We start from the raw sequence: 11,479 nt of genomic DNA, 5'->3' as shown, positions 1-11,479 counted from the left end.
TGCAATGAAATCGCTAGTTCGGTCATCACGTTGACGTATATATAAGGTTCCTACCACATTCTCATCCTTTGTGATAATGTCGGCTGAGTATGAAGATAGGTAAGGAATGAACGCATACAGTTGGCACTGTATTGCGTAATATTGTTTAAGTTGTCATTTCAAATAGGAAATGTCGTAACGCATGTGAAATGAAAATGTAATGCCATGTTTGAAGCAAAGTTGTTTGTTTACAGTCGCTAGCATATTACGGGCTAGCCAGTTAATGATCATTTTGTTAGCTCGTTTAAAGGTCCATCGACCCGGCTTTTTGAGAACTTTTTTACTTATCTGTAACGTCGAAAGACGGCGTTTTATTGTCAGTGGTATAAAAGCAGGTGAATTGGGCAACATTGAGTAGGCTTGCTTTGAAAGCCCCTGCCATATCGTTAGCCCAACTTGCTACTTTTCAGTGCGAGATGCGACGGTGCCGGTTTCTCCGCATAGTGACGCTTTTCAAGCCTGGTCAAGGCCTTCCCGGAATACCGCCTGAATTGTTAATCTAGTATTAAATAAACCCTACTTTTGAAAATACAACGACCTATTTATCTTCAGGGCAACATCGTAACAAATTACAGGTCAGCTGGATGGCGAGTGCCGGGGCAAATTTCACGCACATGGTCGTCGTAGTTAACGGTATTTGCGAGACAATGGCAGGCCTTATGATTAAGATGGAATGATTTACGATTGCTATTTTTTTTCCTGACCTACTTAGCACACCGGACACGACTAGTGTATTTAAAAAATAGTCGAGATGTGATATAGATTAAGCTGCCAAATAAACCGAAAAAGGGCTCTACTTTGGGCCTAGTTGGCTGGCTAGCAAGCTAATCCTAGTTTGACACGTATATGTAAACCTGGTACCCACCAGTCGTTTTCATGGGGCTTCATTTCAGTAGGAAAATGCGTTTCTCGGGTGTTCAAAAAAAGACTAAATTGACACCCCCCCCGAGTGTTTTTAAAACAAATTTTATATATTCAGTCGTTTACGCTTGCTGTTATCCCGCTTGCTATCACCAGCATTCAGGCCGTGAAACGATCATCTTGAAATGGCGGCTTTGTAGACCATGGGGCTTTTTTCCTCGGGAAATGCCGCGCCCCCCTCGGTGTTCTACAGAGCGAACTCCGGTGTGCAATTCTGCTGTTCGTCAATAGTATTAACGCTTATGGAAAGTTTAGCTGACTTATTCTAAGCTATTCTGGTAGATAAACTGCTTTTGGCGATGACTACTATTACTGGGACTTACCTATTTTTCTAGTGTAGCCTAACGATATACGTTTTTTAAAGCTACAATACGCGAGCTTTTGTAAATAATAGGATTTCCCTAGTGTCATTAATGCTTTGGTATTTGTTAATTACCATCTACTGTTAAATTTCAGACCTCCCAGAGATAATGGCCCAGAGGGCATGGAGCCAGATGGGATCATTGAGGTGTGTATTGCTTCTGTGTGACAACTTCTACATTTGATGTGAAAGACTAGCTAGATGCGCAATAACTCCAGTTATAACTTGATAATGTGTGAAATCTACCTAATTAAATGCAGACGCTGTACATACTCAGGTGGTCAAGATACTGTGTAATGAGGCCTACCTTGCTAATTGGATTCCAAAAGCTCCAATGTATGAAGTTAGATATGCTGTGGAGTTAAAGGATGGCTGGTTTTTACCTATTTGAATGCACTGTCAACTTACACTGGATATGATTGTCTGGTAACTTACTAAAATGTCATTTTGATGTCTATATTCTGCCCTCAACCTACAGAGCAACTGGAATGAGATCGTGGACAGTTTTGATGAGATGAACCTGGGCGAGAAGCTGCTCAGGGGAATCTATGCCTATGGTTTTGAGAAACCCTCTGCTATCCAGCAGAGGGCTATCCTCCCTTGTATCAAGGGTGAGTACTCAACCACACCCAATTATCAGATGCTTAGGCATAATGGTAAAATACTAAATCTACGCCTTATGGGATCATTCAAAAACATTTGAATGGTGATCTTGCCATGTCAATACAGCATGGTCACTACAGTGACTGAAATCTACATTTTTCTTAGCTCGTCAGCTTGAAAAGACCAACCGTCACTTTAGCTGAAGGTACTAAAAGTGCTGAACTCTTTCCTTCTGCATGTTGCTTTCATGCCCCCTGTCAACTGGGCAAGGCGGTGTCCTCTAATGGCACTGAATCTTATATCTGGCAGGGGAAGAGAAACAGTCCATGTTCATCCCAGCCAGCTCTGTTCAGTGGGGAATAGGCTGGTTCATGCTATGGGCACAGATGACACAAACTAGTCAAATTTGGTTCATTTTGGGCTTAGTAGCTTATATTTACTGCCTTATTGAAACAACTCGGAAAGCGAACTGGTGTTGGTTGGAGGAGCTTTCTGGTTTAGTTTGTGTTTTAACATAATATTATAGTAAAAAGTGTTGGTTAACACCCAAAGAGTAATGAAACTTTACACTAAATCAGGCTGAGTGTGTATGAACTATTTATATGCTGAGCTTGGCATTCTTGTCTGTCTCCAGGTTATGATGTAATTGCACAGGCTCAGTCTGGTACTGGGAAGACTGCGACCTTTGCCATCTCCATCCTGCAGCAGATTGACATGGAGCTGAAGGGCACACAGGCCCTGGTCTTGGCCCCCACCAGAGAGTTGGCTCAGCAGGTGTGTTGACAAGGGAGGAGAGGGAATGAGCTGGACAATAAAAGGAATTAAAAACAAATGGGTAATGTTCACATCTCCAGCATGAAACCGTTGCATTTCTTGTCCTATATCCAAGAATTGCATTTGAAGTTACTTTTTAGTAGGTTTAGTTTCTGGCTTATCAGTGACCGCTTTTAAGACGTGCCACAAAGCTAACTTTGGTTTGGCCTAGTTTTAACTAGCTGCCACTGAAACCAGAAGTGCTAGCCAGAGGTGTCTGTAGCCTTAATGTAAACCGCTGACATTATGCTAACCCTGAAATGTCACACAATTCTAAACTCTGGACTTTTTGTGTTTTTTGACCTTATTAACCCCCCTGTCAACTGGGCAAGGCAGTGTCCTCCAATGGCACTGAATCTTATATCTGTCAGGGGAAGACAATCATTCCATGTTCATCCCAGCCAGCTCTGTTCAGTGAGGAATAGGCTGGTTCATGCTATGGGTACAGATATATATCTTGTGTGCTTCAACATATACCGTTGAGGTTTTCATGTGGAAAATAGGTGACAGTCTTACAAACTACAGTGTTTGCTTTAGTAAAGAGAACCACCCTGCTATAGTCTGAAACTATTCTGTTTCTCCCCTAATTGTATTTTGAAGTTTACTATGTCTCCTCCTCCCCTCAATAGATCCAAAAGGTCATCTTGGCCCTGGGTGACTACATGGGAGCCTCCTGCCATGCCTGTATCGGAGGGACCAACGTCCGTAACGAGGTCACCAAGCTGCAGGCCGAGGCCCCTCACATAGTGGTGGGGACCCCTGGTCGCGTGTTTGATATGTTGAACCGCAAATACCTGGGTAGGTAGGGGTTAAACAATTGTTTACTTGACCATCAATGGCTGAATTTCTGCTTGGAGTGAGGCTTTTAAAAAAGTACTTGAATACGCCTTATCCAATTTCAACACTTGTAGTAGTTGACCAATTAACAGTGTAGTGGTAACATCAATGGTTTGTTTCACATTTTGTTTGCAGTGCATACGACCTAATCTTGACAGGGTAGGATTCTAGAGCTGTATAATGATGAAATCCATGCGTGTCAACTGACTCTGGAACCCCCTGAGTGTTCTAGTTCTACCACTTAGCGTTCTGTTGGCTGGTATGTTCTGGACCTCAGGGCTCTGGGACTTATGATCAGATTCCACACTGGCTGAATACAGTATTTTTCAATCACTCAAAACTTGGTTTGCACTTGGGTAAAGGCATTGAATCAGATGGTTCATTGGGCAATTACCCTCGTTTTATCCCTTCTGCCATGAATGTAGTAGTGACAATACCAGTGAAGACAGAATAGGTGACTACTTGTAGATGTATGTTTAATGGTGCATCACTCCACCGTGCCTCCATGCAGCCTCCAAGAACATCAAGATGTTTGTGCTGGATGAGGCTGATGAGATGTTGAGTCGTGGTTTCAAAGACCAGATCTATGAGATCTTCCAGAAGCTCCCCACCAGCACGCAGGTATGTCATTCTGACTACTACTAACCCCAACCCACCAGCACTATTACACCCATCTGTAGTAACTCTCACTAGAATCTGTTTAGGATTAACTTTATTTGACATGATCTGTTTCATCTAGCTTGAAATAATTAACATGGTAGCCATTGCTTAAGTGCACTGTCTTAATTAAGGACATTTAGTTAGTTTGTAAAGTCACTTACTTATTATACCTTATCTAACTGATCTATAGGATAGGCTTTAATAATTATCCTCCTAGAACTACCCATCCCGGATCGGGAGAATATTTGCAACTACACTAATTAGCATAGCGTAACGGTCAAAATATATTACTAGAAAATATTCCTATTCGTGAAATATAGTGAAACACAGCTTAGCATTTTATTAATCACCCTGTCATCTCAGGTTTCAAATGATGCTTTACAGCCAAAGACAAGCGTTTAAGTTTATTGATAGCATAGCATTATGTCCAGCTAGCAGCAGGATGCTTGGTCACACATTAGAAAAGGAGTCAAATGAACCGTTTACCTTTGAAGATCAAAGGTTTTCACTGACAAGACTCAATTAGACAGACTTTTGTTCCATGAAGATTGTTTTTATACCCAAAATACCTCCTTTTGTGGTCACGGTAAAAGCAAAATGGCAGTCACTTCCTGATTGGATTTCAATCAAGGTGCTTTTCAAATATCTATTCGCAATATCAGTTCTGTTATACTCACATACCATATTTTTACAGTTTTGGAAACTTTAGTTTTCTATCCTAAGCTGTCAATTGCTGTGTACTTTGCTTTTAGTAATGAACTTGAATCAGTAATGAACTTGATTCAGTTTAACTGCTCTCCAGTGACTGGCCTCAGTCCCAACCCATAACTTATTGGCAGTTTACAACTTAGTCACCGGTTGCCCAACTTTCAGTTTACCACTGTTCAGCACACCAGTCACTCCTGTGGGTGTGGTTGGCATTGCCTCATCTCTGAGGTTGAACAGTTGACTTCAAGGGGCTATTCATTTGTCATTTTCTAGTGTGAAAGTCCATTCTCTGCCCTTGCTGCTCAGACCCAGAAACTCGTAGTGTCTATTTATTATTAGGTGAATGGAAGTTCTCTCCACCAAGATGTAAATGTAATGAGCATGACATGATTCGGAATAGTTTTGATCTGCTGCACCCCCTTGAAACAACTTATCTTGTCTGTAGGAAACCATGCACCTGTAAAACTAAATTGTTTTAATCTAATAGTTCTCACTTGATTTGTTTGAAATACTTTTGGGCTCCACCCTCTTGACTAAGGCGCCTAGTGAATTGACTCTCCTGCTCCTCGATTACTTTTGACCTTTTTCAAAGGGAGGCGAGAAGACTCAGTCTTTAAGCAAACACAATTGACAAGTCAATTGACTTAAACACATCTAACAACACTTTATCATTCCTGTTAATTAAAATAGTTAAACATGCCCTTTAACCGCTGACACTCCTCTAGGTGGTGCTGTTGTCTGCTACCATGCCCCAGGATGTCCTGGAGGTCACCAAGAAGTTCATGCGTGAGCCAATCCGCATCCTGGTCAAGAAGGAGGAGCTTACCCTGGAGGGTATCCGACAATTCTACATAAATGTGGAGAAAGAGGTGTGTGTTGCCGTTAGGCACAGATCTAAGATGGGGTTGCAATGGGGGGGGGGGTCTTGATGAAACTCATGCATGTCAACTGATCCAGAATCCCCCCCGTGCCTCTGTGGCCAGTTGGCATTCTGTCAGCTGCTTGTTAGAATGGCCTCCGGGCTCACTGGGCGTGATCTGACTGTAAAGCTGCGTGTGGCACACCTTCATGATTTACTGTCCTGCCAAAGAATTTCCTCTTGTGAGATTTTGGCTCATAGTTAAGTTGGACTAGGGTAGAGAAGTATGAGTGAAAAATATTGGGTGGTTAATCATCTGTTGATGCGTTCTATACTTCTATTTCGCTATTTGTACCTAAACTCGCAAGGCCAAACTAAAGCTACTTCTGATCAGACCATATCCATATTGTGGAAGGTTATCCTTGTGAGTGACTAAACTCACATCCTTGACTGCCTAGTCATCTTCTAACCCATTGTCAATGTCTCCCCTCTACCAGGAGTGGAAGCTTGACACCCTGTGTGATCTCTATGAGACCCTGACAATCACCCAGGCTGTGATCTTCATCAATACTAGGAGGAAGGTGGACTGGCTCACTGAGAAGATGCATGCCAGGGATTTTACTGTGTCCGCTCTGGTAAGACGAATACCTTTTTGACTAACCATTAGGGTGGATAGAGGGCACCACCATGCATCGCTGCTGTAATGTTGTGCGTACCCTCTTAACTTCTATGGACTGACCTGACTACTCTAGCTGTTGCTATGAGATCTCTGGCAAGAGTAAGGAACCCCATTTGAGCTTTAGCCATAGCATGAATATAACTTGGACCTTATGCTACAGACTAAATGCTGGAGAATTGAAACTTTTTAAAGTTTAATTTACGGTCATTTTAGATCAAGGCACTGCGTGGTCAATTTAACATCTGCACTGGCCGTGCAGCATTTACGGTGATACAGCCTCTGCAGAAGTCAGGGCATTCCTGCTTCAGCTTCACGGTGCTGTTGTCAGGGGAGCTTGTTTATACAGGACCTCTTGCCCCCACCTACCATGTCAGTGCGGAACTATATGGAGTCCTCAGCCTTACGATATTTGGGAGGCGTGTTAGTGTAAGTTTATTCTCTGCGTGCCTCCGGAGGCTCCACAATTGCCTCACACCCTCCATACGGAGTCTCCAATACCTTTTCAGATCAAGCTCAAATTGGCTCATAGATTTGTGACCCAGGCTCAAGGCAATCATGGTCATGTCCATAAGTGTCTGATTTCCTTAATGTAACTGTTGATGTGGGGTTGTCCCATACAATTATTGTGTGCGTCAAGTCAATGGGGTCAATTGAAAAATCAAATCAAATTGTATTTGTCACATACACAGTCAGATTTTAATGGGGTCAATTCAAAAAGTCAAATGCAAATTGTATTTGTCACATACACATGGTTAGCAGATTTTCCCGGGAATGCGAGAATGTATGCAAATGACTTGTGCTTCTAGTTCCGACAATGCAGTTATTATTATTATATTATGATAACCAACAAGTAATCTAACTAACAATTCCAAAACTACTGTCTTATACACAGTGTAAGGGGATAAGGAATATGTACATAAGGATATATATCTGACCCCCCCCCCCCCCCCCTGTCAACTGGGCAAGGCGGTGTCCTCTAATGGCACGGAGTCTTATATCTGGCAGGGGAAGAGAAACAGTCCATGTTCATCCCAGCCAGCTCTGTTCAGTGGGGAATAGGCTGGTTCATGCTATGGGCACAGATGAGGCAAACTTATTATTTTTACACTGTATAGCATTTTGACAACTCAGTCTAAAGGCCACACCAGTGATAGTCTACAATAGCCAGACTGGACCCTGGGTCTAAAGGAATCTCATACCGTTGTCTTATGCATTCATATGACTTGTAGCTCATGTCTGATCTCTTCTAGCACGGAGACATGGACCAGAAGGAGAGGGACTTGATCATGAGGGAGTTCCGTTCAGGCTCCAGCCGGGTTCTCATCACCACTGACCTGCTGGTAAAGTCCCTTCCTGTTAATGGTGTCTCACTTAAATGGTCGCCCCACCCACTCCCTGTTAATTTGGGCCCAGAACTCTCCTACCAGCTTGGTCTTTGGTAGTGGATCTAATCTGCTCTCCAGTGACTGGGCTCAATGTCCCAACTCATGTAGTTCTCTAATGTAATGTCTGTTTCCTTGTTGACTGACTATGTGAAACATGTGCATCCTCTTACGCTTTGTCACCAGTAGAAGTACAGCGCTAATGAGTCATTATTCCCTCGTCTCTGTCCCGCTCCAGGCCAGAGGTATTGATGTCCAGCAAGTGTCCCTGGTCATCAACTATGATCTGCCCACCAATAGGGAGAACTACATCCACAGGTGACTAAGTGCAATTCCCAGAATGCAGTGGTAAAATGTTGAACATTATGATCCATGCAGAGTGATATTTTGACACCAGGGTGGTACATGTTTGATATGCGCCAACATATATTTGACTTTGTAGGTGGCACCTCTTGTTGCTTCATACCATTATGAACGAGCTCAAGCGACAGTGTGGGCCCTAATGTTCTGGCACTCAGTCTTTCTGGAGAGGCCAGCAACTTGTCTGAATTACACTGCCATTGCTAAAGTTGTCAAATATTACTTATGAAACAATGCCTGCATTGTCATCAGTTGTACTTTAGACTGATATCAATGTTACTCGCTAGCAAATTGTCAAATGGCTATCTAATGGTGTACTCCACTCAAATATTATACACTAAAATGATTAAAGTTTTTCGTAACTACTTTTTAATATAATTGTATTTCCAAGCCATTGAAATGCACTTGATAATCATCCGCGCTCATTGATTAGCATGTTCAGTTGTGCATCTGCAACCATGGATAGTAAGCATAGGTTTATAAAGCTGTATAATGATGAAATCCATGCGTGTCAACTGACTCTGGAACCCCCTGAGTGTTCTAGTTCTACCACTCAACGTTCTGTTGGCTGGTATGTTCTGGACCTCAGGGCTCTGGAACTCATGATCAGATTCCACACTGGCTGAATACAGCGTATTTGATGGGAGTTGAGGATCCTTTCCAGGTTCTCTTACAATGCATTTAATGGAGTACACTGGGTAGAATTATAGAATTGGGGAGAACGAATGGCTAAATGTGAACTCTGCCAATTGTTCCAGATAATGGGTTGAACTGATCTATTGTCCAGTAGCACCAAGCAGCTCCTCTACATGTTAACCAAAAGAGATGAAACTAAATATCCAACATAAACCCTCCATTCTCTCCGGTCAGGATTGGTCGAGGGGGTCGTTTTGGCCGCAAGGGAGTTGCCATCAACATGGTGACTGAGGAGGACAAGCGCACGCTGAGGGACATCGAGACGTTCTACAACACCACTGTTGAGGAGATGCCCATGAACGTGGCTGACCTCATCTAGATTCTGGAAGATTTCCTTCTGCCCCGTCCCAAACCTTCTGTCCCCTCCAATCCTATTGGCTTCAACAACAAAAAAACTCCAATCAGTTAAAACGGCGATCACTCAGATCCTGGAGCCCTCCCCCTCTTGACCCTATTTCACCTTTGATTCCTATTCTTGTGATTGCATACCGACTGGTATTCAAACTCATTACAAATGATTTTACTCTTACACTGGGGGTTTTGTCTTGTCTTCATAGCCCTTTACGGTATTCTGGTCAGGTAAGTATAGAATAGCTTAAGTTCTACCACACCCACACCGCTTTCCAAAGTAAAAAATGCATTGTCGATTGGGCTGTTCCTCTTTGGTTTTTAAACCCCTGATACCCTGAGATGGTTCTAAATGATTGGGTGCCCAAGCACTAAAGACTGAAGTTTAGAACTGATACTGGGTGATACGTTTTAACTCCCCGGAGTTTGATAGAGGGCACACATGCATCTTTGCCGTAGTGGCTTTTGTGCATTTTAGTTATTTCGCAGATGCTCTTATCCAGAGCGTCTTACAGGAGCAATTTCTGTTAAGTGCCTTGCTCAAGGGCATATTTTTCAGTTGTCTTGGGGTTTCGGGCCAGTAATCTAACGGTTGCTGGTAAACGATCTTAACCACTAGGCTACCTGCCATCTGTGCCCTCTATTTAACTTCATGGACTGACCTGACCACCTTAGTTTTGGTCTACTCTTTACCCCCAATTGATTCAACTTAATGGCATTTGTGTATAATGTTGGGAAGTGACTAGGTTTTAGTTAGGGTGACTCTCTGGCTGCATCTGACACTGCACCCTATTCCCTATATACTGCACTATGTAGGCTACAGGGTGCAATTTTGGACGTGACCTCACTATTGTGACGTGCTTCATTGATCTTCAGTCAGTGGGTGTTAATAGTTAAGTGTGATTATAACATTACTATTGCCCTTTTGGGGGGGGGATCTTGGAGAAGTTATAACTACCAGAATAGTACTTCAGAAAAGACTACAATGTATCCAACTCGTCTTGGGAGGTGTGTTTTAAAGGGGTTCGAGGAGCAGCATCAACAAATAAAAAATAAAATGTAGAGAAGTGATCATGAATGAGTATGAAATGTTTCCTTGATCCTGATCTCTGCTGTGTGATTCTCTTGTTTATACTTTCTTTATCCTTTTGTATAGTCCGACGTTTAGCATTATTTTAGTTTGAAGCCTGCCGTGTATTGGTGGGGTGACAGGGCGATTGCTGCTCAAGGAAGAAATGTGACATTCCAACTTTTCCCCAAAATTCCCAGATTTTCCACCAATCGCGGTGGAAGGGTTCTGCAGCCCTACAGAGATCCAGCTATGCCTCTTTTCCAATTGTCACAAACCCGGTTGTGAGGATTATACATTTCACAGGCTATTTCCTTCAGTTTATAAGTTTATTTCCAGAAAGATTCGATTTGAAAGGGTCACACTTTTGTAACCTACCTCACAACTGTTGGAGAGGTCTTTATACGAAGGACCAACCTACAAATGAGGGCGACTTATTTTTTCACTTTATAAAATTGCCTGTCACTGGGTGGGCGGGGAAAGGAATGTGCAGAGTTATTGCTTGGTCAGTGCTATTTTTTAACTGAATTTATTAAAGGAAATGTGATTGTTAACATTTTTTGAGACGGGAGCAGTGTACCAAATTTTCTACATTGGGTTCTGTATAGTATTTATTTTAATGGTCTTAAATAAAATAAAGGTATTTCTCCTTTTTAACAAGAACTATGGTTGACGTTGCATTCGTGTCCATTTTCACACATTAGGTTGCCAATAGTTATTTAAATTTTCCTGGTGTTTGTAATTGGTTTATGTTCATATCTGCTTTCACATATTTAGGGTATGCCATAGGCTCTGTCCTGTTGTCCTACAGTGCCACTGAGTTGGTGAACTGAAAGGGTGCCTACTGCTAGTATTTGAACAGGTGTAAAGCCAAGGTTGGTGACTGACTGCTCCATGCAGTTATGGGTTGTTTACTAACGAGTATAAATCATTGGCTGATCCTAATGACCTTGATGGAGTTGTGATCCCTCCTAATCCTTAGGAAGTCCCACCCAGTTTAACTTGCAACAGTGAAATAATTCAGTGGTGCTGCCTCAAACAGGCTTTTGGGCACAAGTAATGAGGTAAGTCTCGTATTTCACTTACATCTTTAGATGTCCTTGAGAGTGGTGGGTTACAAACTGGTCCTGTTCAAAATCATGGT

At 42.5% G+C, this 11,479-nt stretch overlaps 1 protein-coding gene and 2 non-coding genes across 3 annotated transcripts; all 3 read left to right on the top strand.

Annotated features, from left to right (window-relative positions):
* Positions 1 to 10,998, top strand: LOC124007849 (eukaryotic initiation factor 4A-I). Its single transcript, XM_046318631.1, has 11 exons — positions 1 to 99; positions 1,417 to 1,468; positions 1,800 to 1,932; positions 2,559 to 2,698; positions 3,367 to 3,535; positions 4,086 to 4,195; positions 5,668 to 5,811; positions 6,299 to 6,436; positions 7,731 to 7,820; positions 8,101 to 8,180; positions 9,093 to 10,998. The coding sequence occupies exons 1-11, from the start codon at positions 77 to 79 to the stop codon at positions 9,235 to 9,237; spliced, it is 1,224 nt and encodes a 407-aa protein (XP_046174587.1). The 5' UTR covers positions 1 to 76; the 3' UTR covers positions 9,238 to 10,998.
* LOC124008983 lies at positions 3,750 to 3,892 on the top strand. The gene has a single exon (XR_006834214.1). It is a non-coding gene; the product is annotated as a small nucleolar RNA SNORD10 (small nucleolar RNA).
* Positions 8,710 to 8,852, top strand: LOC124008984. Its single transcript, XR_006834215.1, has one exon. It is a non-coding gene; the product is annotated as a small nucleolar RNA SNORD10 (small nucleolar RNA).
* Positions 10,999 to 11,479: the final 481 nt, after the last annotated feature.

This window comes from Oncorhynchus gorbuscha, linkage group LG21, assembly GCF_021184085.1.
Source record: "Oncorhynchus gorbuscha isolate QuinsamMale2020 ecotype Even-year linkage group LG21, OgorEven_v1.0, whole genome shotgun sequence".
In the NCBI taxonomy this organism is placed as follows: Eukaryota; Metazoa; Chordata; class Actinopteri; order Salmoniformes; family Salmonidae; genus Oncorhynchus; species Oncorhynchus gorbuscha.
Note: the sequence above shows the minus strand (reverse complement) of the source record. Positions and strands in the feature narration are given on the sequence as shown.